This window comes from Thamnophis sirtalis, unplaced genomic scaffold, assembly GCF_051295495.1.
Source record: "Thamnophis sirtalis isolate CommonGarterSnake01/CBP01778 unplaced genomic scaffold, rThaSir2_p1.2 scaffold_6, whole genome shotgun sequence".
In the NCBI taxonomy this organism is placed as follows: Eukaryota; Metazoa; Chordata; class Lepidosauria; order Squamata; family Natricidae; genus Thamnophis; species Thamnophis sirtalis.
The window spans coordinates 19,923,373-19,947,895 of NW_028261386.1; the positions used below are offsets into that span (position 1 = coordinate 19,923,373).

Here is a 24,523-nt window from a genome sequence, read left to right on the forward strand (position 1 = left end):
CTTACATCTCCTGTTATACATGTTGCATGAATGTTAGTTTATGTGGGGAGAAAAATATCAGGATGAAACTGGTAGCTCCTTTTCTGGATAAGTTTATTAACAGGCATAACTTTTGTGAATGGCGGTGGAGTTTATCAGAGGCACAGAGCCTCCGATGCAGCTTACAAAAGCTTGTACTTGCTAATAAATTGTGTGAGTCAGAAAAGGGGCTTCAGGTTTTTATTTTTTTGTCTCTCACCATCCATGGCTTCAGTTCTCTTTAATCATCATTTAATAATTGATCATTAGTGGCTCAGCATATCTTGGAGAACTTCAACTCTTACACAACGGAAGAGAAATGTGTCTCTTTCTTACAACATTTGCTTTGCCCCAGCAGCAGCTGCTGGAGGAAGAGTGCCTGGAGGAGGGGCTGGCGGCCTAGTTCCTGGAGCTGGTGGTTTTGGAGGCCTTGTTCCTGGTGCCAATGGTATTGGTGGCTTAGTTCCTGGCGCTGGTGGTGGACTTGTGCCTGGCTTTGGCGGAATCCCAGGAGGTGGAGGTAAGGAATGTTTATGCCAACACTTTAAAAAGTGAAAGGTTCCCCTCGCAGATATGTGCTAGTCGTTCCCAACTCTAGGGGGCGATGCTCATCTCCGTTTCAAAGCTGAAGAGCCAGCACTATCCAAAGACGTCCCGTGGTCATGTGGCCAGCATGACTAAGCGCTGAAGGCTCACGGATTGCTGTTACTTTCCCACCAAAGGTGGTTCCTATTTTTTCTACTTGCATTTTTACATGTTTTCAAACTGCTAGGTTGGCCGAAGTTGGGTCAAGTAACGGGAGCTCACTCTGCTACACAGCGCTAGGGATTCAAACCGCTAAACTGCTGACTTTTCTGATCGACAAGCTCAGCATCTTAGCCACTGAGCCACCACATCCCATATTTATTTTATTATTCCCAGACAAATTAGTATTTCTTTGGGAACACAACAGAATTTCCGATCAGTTCAGAATACAAGTAAGCTGAATCACTGAAATGCCCTTACAAATGTAATTAACAATGGCAAGGAACAAAACGAGTTCCCCAGAAGCACAAATACTCCCAGTGATAGCAAACATTTACCTACCTTCCTCAAAGCTAGTAGGAGAGGGTCAAGAAAGCCTTCAACAGTGAAGAGTTCCACAACTGAGGCATCCCTCCAAGATTGTTTCGATTTTCCTGTTCAGAAATGCTGAAATGCAAATCCTTTTTAGATATTTAGCAAGCTGTATTGCAAGTCAAAGTGATCTTATTCTTTATTATCTTTTGATTTTTCAAATACTGCTGCAGGAAATCCAGGAAAGGGAGGGATTGTTTATAGCAGTCCATCTCAGCAATTTTAAAATATATGAGCTTCAACTCCCAGAAGTTCCCAGCCAGCAATCTAAGGTAGTTTGAAGTCCACATCTTTTAAAGTTGTGGAAAATTAGAAACACTGGTTTATTTTTTAAAAAAAATCAGGGATCCATCAATGAAAACCATGACAAAAAAAATATAGCTCGTATACAGTTTTCAACCTTTTTCAGTGTTGTTAGTAAACACCTGCTCAGTTATGTTTCAGAGATGGGTAGATAGATCACGTGAAGTGTTAATACCACTTTATAATTCCTTGGTAAGGCCACACTTGGAATACTGCATTCAGTTTTGGTTGCCACGGTGTAAAAAAAGATGTGGAGACTCTAGAAAGAGAAGAGCAACAAAGATGATTACGGGACTGGAAGCTAAAACATATGAAGAAGGATTGCAGGAACTGGGTATGTCTAGTCTGATGAAAAGAAGGACTAGGGGAGACATGATAGCAGTGTTCCAATATCTCAGGGGCTGCCACAAAGAAGAGGGGGTCAAGCTATTCTCCAAAGCACCTGAAGGTAGAACAAGAAGCAATGGGTAGAAATGAGTCAAGGAGAGAAGCAACTGAGAGCTGAGGAGAAATTTCCTGACAGTTAGAACAATTAATCAGTGGAACAACTTGCCTCCAGAAGTTGTGAATGCCCCAACACTGGAAGTTTTTAAGATGTTGGATAAACATATTTCTGAAGTGGTGTAGGGTTTCCCTACCTAAGCAGGGGGTTGGACCTCCTTAGAAGACCTGCTTAGAAGACCTCCAAGGTCCCTTCCAACTCTGTTTTTCTGTTCTATTCTATATGCCTGTCAATTCCAAAACAATCCAAAAGCTAACCAAATGAACTCCAAAGCAAAACAAAGCAAAATCAAACCAAACTAAATCATGACAAAACAAAAGACAAGACTAAAACATAGCTACCAGCCCATTTAAAATGGTACAGAGTTATAGGGCCAAATCTGTCCCAAATGAATGTGCTAAAAGTTCTCTGATGCTTCTGTTCGTTGTGTTTTTACATAGCCATGCTTCCTACTATTTTTACCACTTGGGAGGAAAATAATATCATTTTGCATGCCCTAAAGCCATTGTGCAGGTTCCATAAGTTACTTCCAGATGCTGCCTTCTGCAGCTATTCCCTGCCAGCTTTGATCGATTGTGTGCCATCAGGCTGGTGTCAACTGTTAGCAACCACTAGCAACCACACAGATGTGGTTCTTCCAGATCTTCTGACAGTTTACTCATCACCACTGTAAGTGAGTCCATCCACCTGGATGCTGGCTGGGGAATTCTGGGAGTTGAAGTCCACACATCTTAAAGTTGCCAAATTGAGAAACGCTACTTTAATGAGATATTGGAGATCTGAACTTTGCTTCCATTCTGACTGTTTAATTCTTCTGCTCTTCTTTCTGCTAGTTCCTGGGGCAGCTGCAGCAGCGAAAGCAGCTGCTAAAGCAGCCAAATATGGTGAGTTTGGTCTGCAATCTATTTTTACCTAAGATAGTTTTCCTTGGGAAATATAATTTTCTCTCTTTGTAGCCCATTTAACAAAAGGCTCTGGGCCTTTTCAAGATAAATGCCAACTTAGCAAGATCAATTATGGGTTCCCCTATTCCACAGTGCCATTTCTGAGTTGGGCAAGGGCAGAAATTGGGGTTTTATTTTGATGCCCTATATAGGGAAAGTGCATACCTTAAGGCCACCATATGGCTGCATGTTAACTTCTGAAAGTTTTGAATGGGGTTCCCAGTATCACCTAAAATTTGCAACTGAATCATTGCTTTTGGAAATGACCGGCAGGGAACATTATTAGTGGCAATGGTAATTAATTTCTTATCTTATTGAAATTAAAACTTAATTTATTTTTTGTATGGCGTCATTCCTTTATATATCTTACCCTTGAATATCTTACAGTTGGGGTGGCTGTATCACATCACTAAGAGAGTTTCTCATTGGTCATTATTTCATTGGTGGAGGAAGAGATGGGAAAATCTGGTTTGCATAGACACCAAACCAGGGGCAGGATCCTATCGGTTTAACAACTGGTTCGCTGCGCACGCATGCACAGTTCAGAGAATACTCACTTTCCAGATTGTTGTTTGGGAAGGAAAACAGGTGAGGCACCGCAATCCACTCTGAGTCACGCGACTCAGCGGAGAAGATAAAAGTAGGTAAAGCGCAGGGGCGGGAGCTCACAGCTGATTGTCGGAGCTACCTAGAGAATCCCATCCCTCTTCCAAACCCACTGATAATGACCGTGTCAAGTGACCGCTTGCCTGAGTCAGAATAATGAGGCAAAGGAAACTTTCAGAAATATGATTGCATAAAAAGCACAGCTTTTTAACACAGTATCAGTATCCATGTATGAATCAGTTACAAAGAGGGATAAGGCAGAAAGAAATTAAAAGCAAGAGCAAAGGAGATATGCTGCCATTTTAGGATTTTTTTAAAAAAATAATCTCCTTATTAAGCTGGGATTTAACAGGAGTAGGACACCTATGTGAAACCATCTTAACCTAACAGTGGAGGTGAAAGGACAGAATGGGAAACATTTGATCTTGTCTTTTTCTTTTCTTCTTATTTAACACTATCTGCACCTCGATTTAAAAAAAAAATCAAACTTATTCTACATGGTTCAACAGGTCTCCGTCCCGGAGGTGGCGTCCTTCCTGGAGGTGGCGTCCTTCCTGGAGGTGGCGTCCTTCCTGGAGGTGGCGTCGTGCCTGGAGGTGGCGTCGTGCCTGGAGGTGGCGTCGTACCTGGAGGTGGCGTCGTGCCTGGAGGTGGCGTTGTGCCTGGAGGTGGCGTCGTGCCTGGAGGTGGCGTCGTACCTGGGGGTACGACTTATGACTTTTGACTTATATACCACTTCAGAGTGCTTTACCACCCTCTCTAAAGGGTTTAGAGAATCAGCATGTTACCCCCAACAATCTGGGTCCTCATTTTACCAACCCTGAAAGGATGGAAGGCTGACTCAACCTTGAGCCGGTCAGAATCAAACTACTGGCAGTCGGCAGAATTAGCCTGCAATACTGCATTCTAACCACTGTGTCACCACGGCTCTGACCACAATTGGGATTGGAATTTCGGTGACTAAGTGATGCAGTTATTAAGTGAGTCATCATACGACCAAACCTAAATGTATGACCATTTTTACCATGGTGGTTAAGTGAATGACAAGGTTATTAAGCAAATCTGGCTTCCCCAATAGCAGTAGCACTTAGACTTATATACCACTTCACAGTGCTTTACAGCCCTCTCTAAGAGGTTTACAGAGTCAGCCTATTGCCCCCAACGATCTGGGTCCTCATTTTACCCACTTCGGAAGGATGGAAGCTGAGTCAACCTTGAGCCTGGTGAGATTCGATCTGCCAAACTGCTGGCAGCCGGTGATCAGCAGAAGTACCCTGCAGTACTGCATTCTAACCACTGCGCCACCGGGGCTCTTGTCTTTGCTTGCCAGAAACTGGTTGAAAAGTTCACAGCAGGATGATGTGATTGCAAGACACTGCAACCATCGTAAATTAGACTCAGTTGCCACCTACCCAAGATGTAACTATGTGAATGCAGGGCTAGTGGGAAAGTCATAACTTTGAGACTGTGTTGTAGGTCACTTTTTCCTAGACCGTTGCAACTTTGAATCGTTGTTAAAAATGGTCGTAAATCAAAGACTACCTGTAATCCTCAGATTTTCCTGAGACAGGAGTAATTTCCTAGCGAATCAGCCCTGCTCCCAATTTTTCATTTTGACAGGCAAAAATTAGCCGTGGCAATGGGGTTCTGATGGGAATTATTTCGTCTTCTCTCCAGGCATTCCCATAATTGGAGGACAAGGAGGAGTCAAACCAGCTAAATACGGTATCTCTGCAGAATGAAAAAAAAAATGCTTGTAATTCATCATGCTAACTCCTCGAAATAGATATAAAGCAATATGTCTATGAAAAGAAGAGAAAATGAACGAGAGAAAAAGAGAATGAGAGGGAGGGAGAGAGAGAGAGTACAAAAGAAAGCAAAATCAACTCAGAATGGGAGAAACAACCCTTTGGGAATGAGTGGCACATTTAACTTTGTTTTAGAAGGCCCAGGAGCACAAATGGATGAAAGGACGATGCAAAATAAATGATTTTTTGTTGTTACTCAGAGCAGCAGTCACCAACTGGTGGTCCGTGAGAAAATTTTGGTGGTCGGCAGAAAAATTATTTGCATTTTTTATATTGCGCTAAATCAGGAGCCCTCAAACTATGGCCCCTGGGCCGGATACGTGCAATGAATGTTGCTGTAGAGAGTCTCATCCTTTGGAGGTTTTTTGTGCGGGACAGAGGAGGGCAGAAATTCTGACTTGGGGTCTGCTTCAGCCTCCTGATGTGGGGCTTTGGGCGAAGGCTGAAGTGCCGCTAATGGAAAAGAGCCGGAGGGCCTCGTTCCAGTGGGACTGTATCATGGCCTGGAACTGGCTGACCATTTCAGCCTACTGAGCCTCCCGGCGCCGGTACCTGGCCTTGCACTCCCGCAGGTCTTCCTTCTGCTTGGAAAGCCTATGCTTGTAGTCCTCAGTGAGGTGCTTCTGCTGTGCCTCCTTCTCAGTCAGATCCAATTTGAACTGAGCTGTTTTGCCAACTCTTTCTCATGGTGGCTGCTTAGCTCCAACAACTGCTTCCTATTGGGGCCCTAAGGAGCCCAGGTGGGCAGGGGAGAAGTGGCTGGGATGGGAGGGATGAGTAGAGGCTGGCGAGGCCCCCCTTGACATGAGTGACATCAAGTTGGCCATGCCCATCCAGTCACATGACCACCTAGTCACGCCTGCCCAGCCAGCCATTAGGCAGATCATATTAGTGGTCTGCGGGATTTAAAATTATGAATTTAGTGGTCCCCGAAAGGTTGGGGACTCCTGACTCAGAGATAAATTAAAGTCACTTTTGGCTTATGCAATTTCTGCATAGGGCTGATCCAAAATGGCACATTATCCACCTGGATATATTCTAGCAGGAGGCTCTCCTGACTCAGGCCCCACTGGAACAAATGGAAGCCACACCAGGGAACCCCTTCTGTTCTTGCACAGCTCTATTTTTTCTTATGTACCTGGAGGCAATTCTCATGACCCAAAAGGCCAAAGGTGTTGCTTTCCCAAATGGTTGCTCTCCAATTTTCTTGTACTGGCTCAGAACAATTATTAGGGCAGAATTTCTCATCTTGGCAACTTTAAGCTCTATGGACTTCAACTCCCAGAATTCCCTGGCCAAGGCTCTTAGAGAATTCTGGGAGTTGAAGTCCACACAGCTTAAAGTTGCCAAGGTTAAGAAAAACTGCATTAGGGAAAGCAAGCTCTGGACAAAACCCCTCCTTGAGTGAAAAAAATGGGAAAGTGGATGCAGCTGCCATCTGGGAAGCCTGCAGCCTGCAGGAGAGAAAAGAATTGCCATGGATATCACCATTGAGACGTATTCCCTATCTTTGACAGGTGTCCCAGGTACTGGATTGGGTGGAACTGGCGTGGCAGGTAAGATGGTTGTCTAGAATATGGAATTTCTGGAGTTGTCCTTATGGCTAAGTCTTTAGCTATAGATGCTGGGCCTGGATTCTTCCTGACCCTGTTTCCTTTTTTCACACTTCAGAATATGCAGAGTTGATTTGATATGTGAAAAAAATGCAATACAGTGATGTTTGGCAGGGTGTGGTGAAGGAAAGCAGTTAGGCCCTGTCATGTAACACAGAAGTTATGTTGCTTTGTGCTTGAAGAATCCTCTCTAGGCCCAGCTAGCTGCTCGCCAGCTAATCTTCATGGCCCAGTCTTATTCCTCAAGCGACATCAAACTCTGTCCTGGAAATCTGCTCCTTAATTGGAGGAACAGATTCCCAGACTAGAGGCGGAGTCAAATGTCCTGCTTTGGTTCTCAAATGCTCATCTTGAGTATTGATCACCTCCCTGCCCTTGACTTCATCAGCTCCCATTGTGATTTCCATTGTACCTTTAAGTTACCTGTTGTTTCTTAGACTGCCCTGTAGCTCTTCTCACATCACCTAGAATGGGTCACCAAATGGGTCCCATAGTCGGGGCTGTCAAATTCACGGCCCACAGGCTGGTTTCATCACGGGCTAGCCAAGTCCATGCCTGGTTTAGCAAAGGGGAGAAAAATCTTGATACGTCATGTGATGACGCTGTGATGATGCGAGTTTGACACCCCTGCCATAGGTCCTCTTAGAACAGTTGGCCCAGGACTCTGCTACCTAAATTAGGATTAGCCAAGGCCAAAAGAAGCTTCTGTTAAGACATGCTACAGGCTGGGTCTTAGGATGTTCAAAACTTACTCGTTCAGGATTTCTACCATGTTTCCCCGAAAATAAGACAGGGTCTTATTTTCTTTTGACACCCCGAAATAAGCACCAGGCCTTATTTTCAGGGGGGTCATATCATTTTTGAGGTGCAGGAGCCTGTGAGTATGGTCACCTCATGGCTGCTGCTATGTTGGAATATTTTCGGGGAGGGCTTATTTTAGCACATGCGCTCAAAAGCCCAATTGGGCTTATTATCTGGTGAGGGCTTATTTTCGGGGAAACAGAGTATAAAGTTTCGATAACAATCATTTCACAGCATTAGCTTCTAATGTTATATTGACATACGACCACAATTGAGTCCAAAACTTCTGTTGTTACCGTGTTTCCCCGAAAATACAACCTGTCCTGAAACTAACATCTTCTCTGGTTCCAAACTCCCAAATTCGGCTGACGAGTCTTCCAGCAGCGGCTGCTCTAGGAGTGTGCTCTATGGTTGTGGGCTGGCTGCTGGAAGACTCGGCAGACGAGTTTGGGAGTTTGGAACTGGAGAAGACGTTATGTTGAGGCTAGGAGGCATGCCCACTGGGGGCAGAACAGGCGCTCACACAACCCCCTTCTCCAGCCCGGCAGAGCTCCATGCACTGTCCTAGGGGGTATCCCTAATGTGCCAAGCCGTGGGAGCTGGCGAGCAGTCAGAGCACCACGTGGCTTGGCGCCTTAGGGATACCCCCTAGGTCAGTGAATGGTGCTCTGCCCAGCTGGAGAGGGGGTTTGCCGGGTGGTTGCTCATGAGCTTGGTCACCTCATGGCTGCTTCGCCCCTGAGGCTGTGCCCGGTTCTTCGGGAGCCAGTTTGCAAGGGAGCAGCCACCCGGCAACCCCAAAACAATAAGCCCTCCCCTATAATAAGCCCTCCCCTATAATAAGCCCAAGGCCATATTTTGTAAGTAAAAAGAAAATAAGACCCTGTCGTATTTTCGGGGAAACATGGTAAGTGAGACATTGTTAAATGAGTTTTGTCTCATTTTACAATCTTTCTTGCCAGAGTTTTTAAGGGAATCACTGCCATTGAGAAGTTAGTAACCCAGTTGTTAAGAGAATCTGGCTTCCCCATTGACTTTGCTTGTCAGAAGGTCACAAAAGATGATTAAGTGACTTTGGGACACAGCAATGGTCATAAACAGGAACCAGTTGCCAAGCATCTGAATTTTGATCAAATGATCACGGGGATGCTGCAAAGGCCATAAGTGTGAAAAATGGTCATAAGTCACTTTTTTCAGTGCTGTTGTAACTTTTAACGGTCACTAATGATTGTCGTAAGTTGTGGACTACCTGTCCTGACCCCAGAAAGCCTAACCTGCAACTCTGATATTTTGGACTACCACATTCCCATGTCCTTATCTTTGTCTCTGCTGGAAGAGATACGTGGGAATTTAAATCCAAATCATCTGAAGGGTCAGCTAAATTTCTGCCTTTTATAATATTAGTAATGTAGCCTCTAGTGGCTTCCTCAACTCATATTAATACTAAAAGATGTACGTTCAGTTCTGGATTAATTCACCAAGACTGAAACTGAGTGTTTGGCAATTCTTAATGTAGCTTAAATTCACCATTTCTTTTACACACACAAAATACCATTGATTCTCTTCAAGATCCTTCCTGGTTAGATTCAAGAGCAACCGGGCCAAAAGACAAATATTCCATATTGCATTTCAACTAGATATAAGGTTTGTTTCTGATGGAGATTTTCTTTGGGGAAAAAAACCCCCCACAGGTGTTGGAGGAGGATACGGAGTCCCTGGACTTGGTGGAGGAGCCGGTTACGGAGCTGGTGGCGGAGCTGGAGGTCTGATCCCCGGTGGGCAAAGATGCTTCGGGGGGGGAGGGGGAGGGCAATTCAGGATGGGAATTATGGCCACATCTGTGTCAGTCGAATCTTTTCAAAACTGGAAATGTGAGGAGCCACCAGTTAAACTTGGTCTGCCATTAATTAATTAATTAACTAATTAATTGGGATTTGTAGAAACACTCTAGATCAGTGTTTCTTAACCTTGACTATTTTAAGATGCGTGGACTTCAACTCCCAGAATTCCCCAGCTAGCATGCCCTATATTCCAAATACTACTATCAATTTTACAGTCATTGTAAGCTTAGATCAATTCTTGACCGATCTTAAACTTTGCTCCTTGTAATGCAAAATAGAAGAATATTAAGTCGGGATGTAGGAAGAAAATCTGAGCGACCATAATGGGAGATAGATAGATAGATAGATAGATAGATAGATAGATAGATAGATAGATAGATAGATAGATAGATAGATTATGGTCGCTCAGATTTTCTTCCTACATCCCGACTTAATATTCTTCTATTTTGCATATATATATATATATATATATATATATATATATATATATATATATATATATATATATATATATATATATATATATTTATATTTATATATATATTTATATTTATATTATTTATATTTATATTTATATTTATATTTATATTTATATTTATATTTATATTTATATTTATATTTATATTTATATTTATATTTATATTTATATTTATATTTATATTTATATTTATATTTATATTTATATTTATATTTATATTTATATTATTTATATTTATATTTATATTATTTATATTTATATTTATATTTATATTTATATTTATATTTATATTTATATTTATATTTATATTTATATTTATATTTATATTTATATTTATATTTATATTTATATTTATATTTATATTTATATTTATATTTATATTTATATTTATATTATTTATATTTATATTTATATTTATATTTATATTTATATTTATATTTATATTATTTATATTTATATTTATATTTATATTTATATTTATTTATAATGGGAGATAGATATATAAATATATATATATATATTTAAAGTCAGCTGGCTGGCTGATAAGGAGTCGAGCTCTGTAGCTCAATGGTTAACACATCTGCCTGAGAGGCAAGAGAGCACAGGTTCGATTCCCAAACAAGGGTGTGACTAGCTGATGAGAGCTAAATAGCTTGAAATAGATCTATACTAGTCTCCCTTTATTTATTTATCAGCATAAATATAACAGGAAGATTACTACTACTATATTTGGGCATACCGGGGGTTGTAACTCTAAATAGATACCTTTCACCCCGTCACAGCTGATAAGGAGTCGAACTCTGTGGCTTAGTGGTTAACACATCTGCCTAAGATGCATTATATCCATGCAGTTTTCTTAGCAGTGTAAGCAAAAAGGTTTTGCCACTGCCGTCTCTAGGGCTGCTTTAAAAAAAAAATCCAGTCTAGTGAATAACTAGAATAACTAGATTTCTAACTTGGTATTAACAAGTAATTGCCATCCACGTACTAACCAGCTTCCAGGATCTGTCAGTTCAGAATTGGTTTACAAGCAGCTAAAATAATTAGAACAATCCTATTAAGCAAATGAGGAAGGTATCTTTCTCCCTATCGCCTTTCAGCCTTACTTCATTCATAGGTAGAGCTCGCTTCTGCCTCCAGCCTCAAGTGACAATATCTTTATTTATTTAACATATTTCAATGACGCTACAATTCTAGGAGACTCTTGGAGGCTTAGATAGAACACATTCAGATTACAAACATCTGGGACAGAATAAAACAATTGCAAACAGGATAAAACTAAATACCAGAATAACAAGAGTTGGAAAGGATCTTGGAGGTCTTGTAGTCCAACCCCCTGCTCAAGCAAGAGACTCTACACCATTCATGATAAGGGTTTATCCAGTCTCTTTTTAAAAGCCTCCAATGATGGAGCACTGACATCTTCTGGAGGCAAGTTATTCCACTGATTAATTATTCTGTCAGGAAATTTCTCCTCAGTTCTAAGTTGCTTCTCTCCTTGATTAGTTTCCACCCATTGCTTCTTATTCTACCCTCAGGTGCCCTGGAGAATAGTTTGACTCCCTCTTCTTTGTGGCTGCTATCGTGTTTCCCCTAGTCCTTCTTTTCATTAAACTAGACATACCCAGTTCCTTCAACTGTTCTTCATATGTTTTAGCCTCCAAATAGCATAAATCGAAATAAGGATGGCAAAATTTAGATCAAGGGAAAGTTTTCTAACAATTACATTTTTAAAAGTTTCCAAAAGACCAATAAAGATTGAGCCAATCAACAAGGCTGGGACTGCCACAAAGAAGCAGCACTACCTTGCCCCCGCTCTCTTCCTCCCTCCCTCTCCCTAACACTAACCCTCCTCCCTCTCTCTCACACACACAAACACACACACAGAATTTCCTGAAAATGTGAGGTTTACAGCAGTTGCTCCCTGGAAGATCTGATTGGATTGTTCAATTCTGATGGGAGAAGGGGGTCCTTGAGGTGTCAAGGAACCAAGCCATAAGGGGCTTTATAGGTCAGCATTTTACATTGGACCTGGAAACCAACTGGCAATCAATGCAGGATGAGAAATCCAATGTAATTTGTTCCCAGTACTGAAAGTCTGAAACAGTGATGGCAAACCTTTTCGGCACCAAGTGCCCAAACCAGAACGTGCGTGAATGCACACCGGAGTGCCAAAAACCCGAAGACCAGTTGGCCAGAGTACATGCTGGCTTAGGGTTTCCAGTTTGCACATGAGTACCGGCCAACTGGTGTTCGTGCATACCTGAAGACCAGCTGGCCAGTGTGTTCATGCCTGGGTTTTGGCCATTTTTGGCTGTTTTTTGGCGTGCCATAGGTTTGCCATCACGGGTCTAAAAGGATTGGGGCAACTGCATTTTGGACTAGTTGTAGTTGTAGTTTCTCAGGGATTCCGGGAGTGGAACAGTGGTGGGATTCCAAATCTTTTCTTATCATGAGAGTGCGCTTTGCACACACACGTGCCTAACACTTGCTTTGTGTGTGTGCAGAGCACTCAAAGACCGTCCTCTGTATCAGCGCTGGGGAGCTGAGCTGATTTTTAGCTCAGCTGAGATATGGCAATCCGCTCTGCCACATGAATCAGCTGAACTAAAAAAAAACAAGGGAACATAGGACAGGAAAAGACGGGGGTGGGAGGGTGGGGCCAGCCAGAGGTGGTATTTGCCGGTTCTCCAAACTACTCAAAATTTCCACTATCAGTATGCCAGAAACGGTCCAAACCAGCTGAATGCCACCTCTGGAATGGAGGTCCACCCATCTTAAAATTGTCACTGTTGAGAAACATTGATTAAAGTTATATCATGAGATTGCCATTCTAAAGAGCTACTTGTATTGTTTCTGCGGGTTCCAGCACTGGTATTCTAATTGCTGTTGAGTCAATAGAGAAAAACACCATTCTTTCCTAGGATTGAAAACAATGTCTTACTTTCTCCCAACTCTCAGCCACGACGATAAAAAGATTGGGCATCTTCTGCAAACGCTTCCCATCTCCCCACGTTTGTTCTAAAAGAGTGGCTTATCTTGTGTATGGTTTCCTTAAGGACAAGCAATTCCTGCATTTCTCTTTCTCTTTTTTCCCTTTTAACTAGAGGGAGAAAACAAAATATCCAAGTTTTTATAAAATAATATGCCAGAGAGCTGTATAGTGGAACGGAAGTCAAAAGTGGAACGGAACTCAAGAGTCAATGTTCTACTGAAAGATAACATGTTAGATAGTTTGGCAGGCACACAGCTGCACTTGCATGATGTTGAGTGGGCTGAAAAAGTCCACAAACATGTCAGGGGCACACTGGCTGGGTTTGCATGTGTTCATCTATAGCTTAGCTTAACCACAATTTATCCAGAGCCAAGGTGGTGCAGTGGTTAAATGCAGCACTGCAGGCTACAGCTAGATCAGCAGTTCAGCGGTTCAAATCTCACCGGCTCAGGGTTGACTCAGCCTTCCATCCTTCCGAGGTGGGTAAAATGAGGACCCAGATTGTTGGGGGCAATATGCTGACTCTCTGTAAACCGCTTAGAGAGGGCTGAAAGCCCTATGAAGCGGTATATAAGTCTACTGCTATTGCTAAAATCCAGCTAACTCAGGGGTCAGCAAACTGTGGCTCTGGAGCCGCATGTGGCTCTTTCCTCCCTCTGCTGCGGCTCCGTCACCGGTCGGTGCCACAATTTTGAGAGGAGCTTCTGGTGGGGGGGGGGGGGGGAGAGAAGCCCAGTGCGCCAGGAGAAGACTCTATGGCAAAGGGAGGGTTTTCCAGTTGTCTCCACAATTGATAGGGCTTTCGGTTATGACAGGTAGAGGAAAAAGGACGCCGCGCTAGGAGGAGACTGTATGGTAAGGGAACTGAACTTCCGGTCAGCTCCAGAATTGAACAGGGGGCTTCCGATTAGGACTTTTGTGGCCCCCAGTATTTTCTTTTCTGTGGGAAACGGGTCCAAATGGCTCTTTGAGTGTTTAGGTTTGCCGACCCCTGAGCTAACCCAAGCTTTTGGAATCACACTAAACAACTGTAGCATAAACTAACCACATGGAAGGATGAAACCAGCATACGAAGCTGAATTGCAGTTGGCTAGCTTGAAACACAATGTTTGAATACTGCTTTTGGTACTCTAACAGCAAGAGTCCTCTTTACATGTGTGCAAAATCATTGGCTGCCTCAGTCCTCCAATACTTCATTTAACTGTGTCAATCAAGTGTCCTCTGTGCTTGACCCTTTGAAGTCTTTTTATGCTTTCTCCCACCTGTTCCCCTCTATTGCAGCAACTGGCACTGGCTATGGATTATCTTCTGTTTACCCAGGTATGTTGTCGAGGGGAGGTCTCAGGTCCTAGCAGACCAGGGGTGAAATTCAGCAAGTTCTGACCAGTTCTGGAGAACCAGTAGTGGAAATTTTGAGTAGTTCGGAGAACTGGCAAATACCAACTCTGGCTGGCCCCAGAGTGGGGTGGGAATGGAGATTTTGCAGTATCCTTCCCCTTCGCTATGCCCACCAAGCCACGCCCACAGAACCGGTAGTAAAAAAAACCTGAATTTCATCACTGTGGCAGACCCAAATGCTGGAAGGGGCTCTGGGCTAAATAATCTTTGTCTGGCCAGAATAGCAAGCCTGTATCCTGAGAGCAATGATTATCAAATGATGGTTCCCCACCCCCCACCCCGTGTGTACTACCTCAGTAACATTAACTGTTGTAATTAACAGAGCAATGCCCCTTAAAAATTCTTCCAGGGGTTATTAATAAAGAAAATAGACTGGCCCAGTCAATGCAACATATACAGCACAATGGCCAGATTTCTCGTAATGTATTAAACCTGGGTTAATGAAACAACTGCTGCATTCATATCATGTGCTCTCAACCCCGTGGCTAGTTTACCCCGCAGAATTGGCTACATCTCCACAATTCACAGGGGCAGAAACTACTTCATTTTCATTGAGCATATGTTGCAGTTTCTTTGGTTTTAGCTTTGCATGTTGTGTGAGCCAGCCATTTGCTTTTTTTTACACCATGGTTCAGCAAATGATGGCTTACTGCAATGCATGGATCCGGCCACTGACAAGCGCTTTAGATGGGCCCGTATTTCTCAGCAATTCTTAGCACAGCGGGGAAAGGGGTGGTAGTGACTAAAAGGGGTAAAGGCAATGCTAACAAGATTTTCTCTCTCCTTTGGGATCCACAGGTGGAGGTGTACCTGGCTATGGAGGTAAGAGCAGTACTTTAGGGGGAGGAAAGGGGCAAAGACTGGGGTGAAATCCAGCAGGTTCTGACAGGTTCTGGAGAACTAGTAGCGGACATTTTGAGTAGTTCAGAGAACTGGAAAATGCTACCTCTGGCTGGCCTCAGGAGTGGGGTGGGAATGGAGATTTTGCAGTATCCTTCCCCTGCCATACCCACCAAGCCACGCCCACCGAACCGGTAGTAAAAAAAATAAATGAATTTCCCCAATGGGCAAAGAATAGTGCAGAAGTTAACTGATTAACTAGCCTTGAATGACTCCCCTTTTCTCTCTACACACACAGGTAAACCTCCCAAGCCCTATGGAGTCCTGGGGGCACTTGGCTACAAAAGTAAGTGGCGCCATAGCTTGGAAAGATAACCTGATTGAGGGCTACCGCTTCTTTTTATTTCCAAAACTGCCATGTTCAGAGACAGTCTGCTTCCAACAATTTGACCCTGAGTTGAAAGAAGAAGACTGATACTCAACATGCCTGCCACAGAATCTCCCAGTCAGAAACAAGATGTCAGGGCAGCTGATTGGCTGATCTGATTCTTGCAGGACAGATTTGGTCCTCGTGTCCAGTTAGCTGGGGAATGCCTGAGCACCACCTATAACCTGTTCCCAAAACAGTAATCGTCATCTGAACTAGTTTTGGGGATCCTCAGTAGAGGTGCAGGAGTAGCTGGTGGGAGTTTGACCCCCACTTAGTTTCCAAGCCCAGAACAGATTCTACCCGGTACTACTCCATGCCATAAAAGCTGTCTATTATACTGTAGGTTTCAAAACCAAAATCTGAAATCAAGCTTCCTCTTTGTACCTAATGGTTTTGCTATTTAAATTCCAGAATCATCCGTTAATTAAGTCGCCTGGATTTGTACAAATCACACTAACCCACATACACAACCAAGGACATGGATGTTATTAAAGCTGAATGCTTTCTTGGTGCTCTTGGCTTGGTTGGCTGCTTAGCTATAGCACTGATGAATCTACTTAGTTGGGTAGCAATAGCAATAGCACTTAGATTTATATACTGCTTTACAGTGCTTTACATCTCTCTCTAAGCGGTTTACAGTCAAGCCTATTGCCCCCAACAATCTGGGTCCTCATTTTACCCACCTTGGAAGGATGAGTCAACCTTGGGCCTGGTGGGATTTGAACTGCTAAATTGCAGTCAGCTGACAGTCAGCAGAAGTAGCCTGCAGTACTGCACTCTAACCACTGCGCCACTGAGGCTCCGAGGATAAGGAAATACTTGCAAACAAGTTCAGAGAGCACCAAGAATGCCACAGTTCAGCCTTGAGCTGCAGATATTTTTCTTCTATTGGAAGTCGAACATGTCTGAATAAAATAACTGGGCCTTCAACAAACCCAGTTAAAAACGTTGCATCCCACCCAAGCCAGGGGCAGAATCATCAGGGCCGTTTCTGGATTGGCAAGTGCCCTTGGCCCCTACCTGCCGGACGGCTTGGTCATTCTGTCTCTCTCTCTTCTGTTTTCAGGAGGAGTCGGCCGGAAGAGGAAGTAGCCCAGACCGACAGCCTACCATTCACCTCATGAACTTTGGTGCTACTGCCTGGTCTCGAATGTACCCCCACCCCACCCCTGAGAAAAGCAGAGATTCCACCACCGCCGCTGCCAACACAGCCCCATGCCTTGCCACCCCCGGCTGGCCCCCCTCCCTCTCACTGGTGCTACAACCATCCCACAGGGGGCGTCCCTGCCTTCAGCTCCCTGGGGCCCTTTGGTGCTGCAGCCTAGGAGGGCTGCTTTCAGAGGGGGCGGCCTGAGCACTTTAACCCACTCCTGAGCCCCGCGCCCACAAGTGGGGGGACGGGAGCCGTCGGCCAGGTGGCCCTGCTTCTTCCCTGGTCTCTCTCTGCTGGCTCCTCTTTGGATCTAAGTGTGTGGGGGGGGACACCCCTCGTTTTGCCATGAGCCCCATGCCAGGCCATTCTTCCCTTCCCCCTGAACACACTGCCTCCGTTTGGAGGGGAGCAGCTCAGGCCAAGCTGTCAGTGCCAATGGGATTAGCCTTAATCCTGGAGCTTCTGCTGGCTGCCAGGCTCGGGTGGATTAGCACGGCCAGGCCACAGCATCCGTACCATAGCTAACGTGGACGTCGTCATGACATCGTCCAGCTCCCAATGAACGGGCTGGCCAGGGACCTCTGTACATGACCAGCCAACCGGCTCCACATCTTCATGTTTAATCACTTCGATGTAACTGGGATGGGACACTTTTTATAAAGAAGAAACAGTAACTGCTTTCCCCAAAAAATAAAATAAATAAAACCTGACTAATAAATAATGTTTTAAAGGTAATCTCTCTCTCTCTTTCTCTTTTTTTCGCTTGTTGCTATTTTCAGAAAAGATATAGTAGTCCTTGACTTACATCTGTTTGTTCTGTGACTGTTCAAAGTTACAACAGCACCCAAAAAAGCTACTTACCAACAGTCCTCACACTTGCAACTATAGTAGCATCTCCAGGGTCACGGGATCAAAATTTGGGTGCTGGGCAACCTGCTGGTATTTACAAGGGTTGCAGCAGCCAATTTGTCACCTGATTTCTATTTGCAATCTTTCTAGCAAAGTCAAGTTGGATTCACCTACCGTGTTTCCCTGAAAATAAGACAGGGTCTTATTTTCTTTTGACCCCGGAAATAAGCACTTGGCCTTATTTGGGGGGAGGTCTTATTATTTTTGAGGTGCAGGAGGCAGTGAGTGTGTCACCTCATGGCTGCTGCTGTGTTGCAATATTTTGGGGGGAGGGCTTATTTTGGGGGGAGGGCTTATTTTAGCGCATGTGCTCAAAAGCCCAACTGGGTTTATTATCCGGGGAGGTCTTATTTTCAGGGAAACAGGGTAACAAGTATGGCAAGTTGGATTCACTTAACGACTATGGCCAAAAAAGGTTATAGCAATAGCAGTTAGACTTATATACTGCTTCATAGGGCTTTCAGCCCTCTCTAAGCAGTTTACAGAGTCAGCATATTGCCCCCAACAATCCGGGTCCTCATAAAATCAGGTGTAACAATGGATATTTTGGTCTTAGTTGTGGTCCGGGACTCTGTATATTTTCCAAATTGACCCATCTGATCAGATCTGGATCGAAGTTCCCAATAGCCTTGATAGCAGAATGCAGTTGCTCCAGCAACTCTGTGGCTATGTTTTGTCCTTGGTCTTATACAAAGGAAAAACCACCCACCTAATATGAACACATTTATCTGTTATTGTGGCTGATTTTTTTTATAATTCAAACTCAAGAGTGTAGCTGCTGTTGGAAACATTAATCCCTGCTCTCCTTACCTTGTGCTCCGGTTAACAATACAACCTTATTAATACAGGCAGTCCTTTACGTCCAACCACAACTGAGCCCAAAATTTCTGTTGCTAAGTGAGACATCAGGACACGGTGGCTAAGATGCTGAGCTTGTCGATCAGAAAGATCGGCAGTTTGGCATTTTGAATCCCTAGGGCTGCATAATGGAGTGAACTCCTGTTACTTGTCCCAGCTTCTGCCAACCTAGCAGTTCGAAAGCACGTAAAAAATGCAAGTAGAAAAATAGGGACCACCTTGGTGGGAAGGTAGCAGTGCTCCGTGCGCCTTCAGTGTTTAGTCATGCTGGCCACAGGACCATGGAGACGTCTTCGGACAGTGCTGGCTCTTCAGCTTTGAAACGGTGATAAGTACCACCCTCTAGAGTCAGGAATGACTAGCATATATGTGCAAGGGGAACCTTTACCTTTACTTTAAGTGAGACAAGTGAGTTTTGCTGGATTTTACAACCTTTCTTGCCACAGTTGTTAAGTCAATCCCTGCAGTTGTTAAGTGAATCTGGCTTCCCCATTGAGTTTGTCAGAAGGTTGCAAAAGGGGAATCACATGACTCCAGGACCCGGCAACCATCATAAATAGGACTCAGTTGCCAAGCATCTGAATTTTGACTGGGAGGTAGGGGGGGTTGCAATCGTCGCTAAGTGTGAAAAAAGCTCATAGGTTGCTTTTTTCAGAGCCGTTGTAACTTCAAACAGCCACTAAACAAATTGTTGTAAGTTGTGGAGTACCTGTATCTGAATACTTCTTATTAAAGTAAATTATTCTACATGTGTTAGAGCATGTTTAGCCTGATTATCAATCAATGCATGTTCTGGGTTAGCAGAATGTACTATGCCAAAACCTAACCAAACAGGCAGGACATACATAGCATTTTTGTCTCAGGTGTTGGGGCTAGAATGAGTTCATGCCTACAGGATCATAATAAATGTCATCCCTTAATCACTATCAATGGTTATTTACCAATTTTAACTGAAATGATTTCATTTTTGTATCTTGCTTATTGTACACCATCCAGAATTGTGGCGTTCAAGTGGAGGGGGGCATATAAATTTATCCAATGAATAAATGTACATACACGCACACACTAGCAAATATAGTCATTATATTTTCAGTAATCTTTCTTTTAATACAAATCCAGCCACGGCGATGTCTCATGACTTCCTTATCTTTTAAAAAATAACCACGGATAAGTACCCCATGCGAAATGGAGGTGTTTATAATGACTTGGAGGCATTATAAGTCATTGGAACCACATGTTTTAGGGTAGCATATCGGATGGTGGGAACTGATAAGTTTTTTTTGCCTTATGGATTTTCTTGAAGTTTCTGGTTGGCCATGATTGGAAGTACAGCAGAGTGCTGCATTAGATAAGAATAAGACAAGGAAAAATGTATCATGCTATCAAATGGCTCTTCTATATGAAGAGGCAGTATATAAAGTAGATATTACTTTATATTAGTGTACATTCTAGTGTGCTATAGAAAAATCTTTTGAAATAAAACTCCAGGCTAGCAGAATATTTAGAGAATATTTAGAGCAACTGGGAACAGCACAGACAGCAGGAAAGTGCAAGAAGACACTGCCAGTAAAAGAGGCATCCTCTTATAGTTAAAAAAGAGTTGATATATAACATGAGATGGAGCAATCTATAGTTTATATCATGAAAAAAAGAATATATGGGTAATCCTTGACTTACAACAGTTCATTTAGTGACCTACTTACAAAAGCACTGAAAGAAGTGACTTATGACCGTTTTTCACACGTACAACCTTTGCAGCATCCCCGTGATCATGTGGTCAAAATTCCGACGCTTGGCAACTGGTTCATGCTTATGACCGTTGCTGTGTCCCAAGGTCATGTGATCACCTTTTGCGATCTTCTGACAAGCAAAGTCAATGGGAAAGCCACTTAACAACCGAGTCACTAACTTGCCAACTTTAGCGATTCACTTAACAACGGTGGCAAGGAAGGTTGTAAAATGGGACAAAACACACTTAACAAGTGTCTCACTTAATGATGGAAATTTTGGTCCCCAATTGAGGTCATAAGTCAAGGACCACGTGTACTTCTCCGCAGAAACTGTATAGAGCAAAATTGTATTTGAACATATTAGGAGTCTGGTAGTTTCCATGTAATTTCCTTTTCCGATTTAACGGAATATATTGAAAGGCATAAACTTTCATAAGTTCCATCGCACATCACCTATGAAATATGTCTTTTTGATGTGATCAGTTATGACACAATATCACCCCAATCCACCCTGTACAACCGAGCTAACAGCATACTTTCAACTTACCACTACTTCTTTAGCAACCATTCAAAGTTACATTGGCACTGAGAAACATGATTTAAACATGGTTCTTGTCCTTAGGACCACTGTAGTATCCCCACAGTCCCATGATTACAATTTGGTAACCAACATGCATTTTTGATAGCTGCAGAATCCCAGGTAGAGGTGGTTATTCGTCAGGTTCTGACCACTTCTGGAGAACCAGTAATGGAAATGTTGAGTAGTTCGGAGAACCGGTAAATACCTGACTATTCTCTGTCTTCTGAGTCCCAGCTGATCGGGAGAAAATGGGGATTTAGTGGTAACCTTCCCCTGGAGTGGGGAGGGAATGGGGATTTTGTAATATCCTTCCCTTGCCACGCCCACCAAGCAACACCCATCAAGCAACGCAATGCCCACCAAGCAACACCCACCAAGCAATGCCGACAATGCCCTGGTAGTAATTTTTTTTGAATCCCATCATTATGTGATTGCCATTCGCAACCCTCCCAGCCAGCTTCTGACAAGAGAAGTCAATGGGGGACCTCAGATTCACTTAATGATTGCATAATTCACTTAGCAACTGCAGCGATTCACCTAACAACCACGGTCACAAAATTGGGCACCAGTCAATAAGAACCTTGCTTAACGACAGAAATACTGGTCCCAACTGTAGTCATACATTGTGGATTACCTATAGACAAGAAGGAAGAATCCATGCCACATCAGGTACAGAAAAGAATGTTTTTCTGTTCCCAGATAAAAGAACTGTGAGTTGCTTATGGCTTTCTGAATGTGTGTAATCTGAAAAGTGTTGGGTTCCCAGCTGGAGTATAGGAATGCAAGCATTTTACAACAGTAATACAGAGCACAGAACATCAAATTCCCGAATTCAGACTTTTCCTGGATTTACGTAAATTAACTGAAATAGACAAACAGGCTGGGTTTGCACATGTTAAGCTGCAAAAAAAACCTATCAAAATTTTCATATTGTGCAAGTAAAGTTGCTAAGCCTTTATTCGACATCGTAAATGAACTTTGTGAGCTCAACCTACATGTGGTTTAAATCTTTGATGGTCCTGCTTCTTCATAATTCTGGGATCATCTCCAGCTCCAGTACTTGGAACTTACTGTACTTACTTTCCATAGCTACTCACTACACCAGGAACTACGCAGGAAATTTAAATGCATTTAATTCTAACAAATAAATATTGCCTAGCTAAGTCAAATCTGTCAAATCTATACTGTTGCCCTGTCTATTTAACTTATATGCAGAGCACATCATGAGAAAGGCGGGGCAAGATGAATCAAAAGTTGGCATTAAGGGTTAGCCTCAAATATGCAGATGATACCACTCTAATGGCAGAAAGGGAAGAGGAACTAAAGAGTCTTTTAATGGGAGTTAAGGAGGAGAGTGCAAAAGTTGGCTTGAAACTCAACATTAAGAAAAATAAAATCATGGCATCCGGCCCTCTCAACTCCTGGCAAAATGATGGGGAAGAAATGGAGGTAATGACAGATTTTATTTTCCTGGCTCCAAGGTCACCGCAGATGGGGACTGCAGCCAAGAAATTTAAAGAAGCTTGCTCCTGGGGAGGAAAGTTATGGCAAATCTAGTCATCATACTAAAAAGCAGAGACATCACTCTGACAACAAAAGTGTGTATAGTCACGGCTATGGTTTTCCCAGTTGCAATGTATGGCTGTGAAAGTTAGACCATAAGAAAGGCTGAGCACCAAAGAATTGAGGCCTTTTGAACTCTGGTGCTGGAGAAGAGTCCCTTGAACTGCAAGGCCATCAAATGGGTCAGTCCTAGAGGAGATCAATCCTGACTGCTCTTTAGAAGGCCAGATCCTGAAGATGAAACTCAAATACTTTGGCCACCTAATGAGAAGGTGGAGAAGAGCCTAATGCTGGAAATGACTGAGGGCAAAAGAAGAACGGGACAGCAGAGAATGAGATGGCTGGATGGAGTCACCGAAGCAGTAGGTGTGAGCTTAAATGGACTCCAGAGGATGGTAGGGGACACGAAGGCCTGGAGGAACATTGTCCATGAGATCACAATGGGTCGGACACGACTTCGCAACTAACAACAACAAAGTCAAATCAAATCATAAGTCCCTGATTTATGACCGCAACTGAGCCCAAAGTGTCCATTGCTAAACAAGGCAGTTGTTAACGGAGCTTTGCCCCAAATCATTGCAGTTATTAAATGAACCACATGGTCCTTAAGAAAACCTGGCTTCCCCCACTGACTTTGCATGTCAGAAGCCAGCTGGCAAAGTTACAAATGACGATCATGTGTCCCCAGGTCAGTACAGCTGTCATAATACATGCCAGTTGCCAAGTATCCAAATTTAGATCACGTGACAGTGAGGATGCTACAATGTTCATATAAGTGTGAAAAATGGTCATAAGGCACTTGTCAGTGTTGTAACTTCAGACAGTAAACAAATGGTTGTAAGTTCAGGACTACCTTTATTATAAATAAGAATGCTGTGTGAATGGATGTCATGTATTTCCTTTGGTTTAATCTACCTGGAAGGATTGTTGTGAAGGTGCAAAAGGGGAACACACAGTTTCCCTGCGCTCCTTGGAGGGATGCAGAAGCCATCAACTCAAATCCACTTACTATTAGTACAATTTACAGGTAATGCTCTATTTACAACCCCAAAATTTCTGTTACTAAGCAAAACATTTGTTAAGTGAATTTTGCCCCATTTTACAATCTTTCTTGCCATGGTTGTTAAGTAAATCTGGCTTCCCTGTTGATTTTGGCTTGCCAGAAGGTTCCCAAAGGAGATCGCATGACCGCATCCCCTTAAAGTATGCAAACTTGTCTATGGAGATTCTCAGTCAACCAGGTCCTGGTTAACAGAACAGAATAGCAGAGTTGAAAGGGACCTTAGAGGTCTTCTAGTCCAACCCTCTGCCTAGGCAGGAAACCCGACACCACTTCAGACAAATGGTTATCTAATCTCTTCTTAAAAACTTCCAGTGTTGGAGCATTCACAACTTCTGGAGGCAAACTGTTCCACTGATTAATTGTTCTAACTGTCAGGCAATTTCTCCTCAGTTCTAGGTTGCTTCTCTCCTTGATTAGTTTCCACCCATTTGGTTGTCCCAAAGGTGCTTTTTTCAAGAGGCAACTGGACTTTCTGAGATTTTCTTTGGAGACGTTTCGCTTCTTCTCCAAGAACTTGCTTTCTGTCAGCAGGGATGAGATGGCTTTCCCCAATCCTTCCATCCCAACCAGTTTTTTGGTGGTTGTTGTTGTTTTTTGTTTAAATCTTCGAGAAGTGCCCCTCAGAGGCGCTCCGCGGCCGCCCTCGGCGGACTGACGCCTGGATCCTCCTCGTTATACCCTCTTTCCTCCTCCGAGGCCCAGCGCGACGCGTGGCCCCGAACGCCGACTGGCCCAAGCCCGGGACATCGCTCTCCTTCCCCCCCCCCCTCACCACCACGCCACGAGCTCCTGCAGCCGGCGAGCGGGGAGGGGCCAGGCCTCCAGGCATCGGCTCGCCTGGTGCTTTGCATTGGCTGGGAGAGAAGGGCAGGGAGAGAGAAGAGCGGGGGGGTCCGCTCGCGCGCTCTTCCTCTTTAGACCCGCCTCCCTCTCTCCCCCCCGCCCCATTTTCCCAGCGCTGCCTCGTAGTCGGC

At 43.6% G+C, this 24,523-nt stretch overlaps 1 protein-coding gene across 1 annotated transcript in view; it reads left to right on the top strand.

Annotated features, from left to right (window-relative positions):
- Positions 1–16,931, top strand: part of ELN (elastin) — a 56,359-nt gene extending 39,428 nt beyond the window's left edge. The window contains exons 21-30 of the mRNA XM_087717982.1: positions 377–538; positions 2,773–2,823; positions 3,999–4,193; positions 5,167–5,214; positions 6,815–6,853; positions 9,403–9,474; positions 14,307–14,345; positions 15,222–15,245; positions 15,562–15,609; positions 16,760–16,931. Coding sequence (XP_087574108.1) covers positions 377–538; positions 2,773–2,823; positions 3,999–4,193; positions 5,167–5,214; positions 6,815–6,853; positions 9,403–9,474; positions 14,307–14,345; positions 15,222–15,245; positions 15,562–15,609; positions 16,760–16,785 — 704 coding nt within the window. The 3' untranslated portion in view covers positions 16,786–16,931. The remainder of the gene's footprint in view (positions 1–376; positions 539–2,772; positions 2,824–3,998; positions 4,194–5,166; positions 5,215–6,814; positions 6,854–9,402; positions 9,475–14,306; positions 14,346–15,221; positions 15,246–15,561; positions 15,610–16,759) is intronic.
- The last annotated feature ends 7,592 nt before the right edge of the window (positions 16,932–24,523 follow it).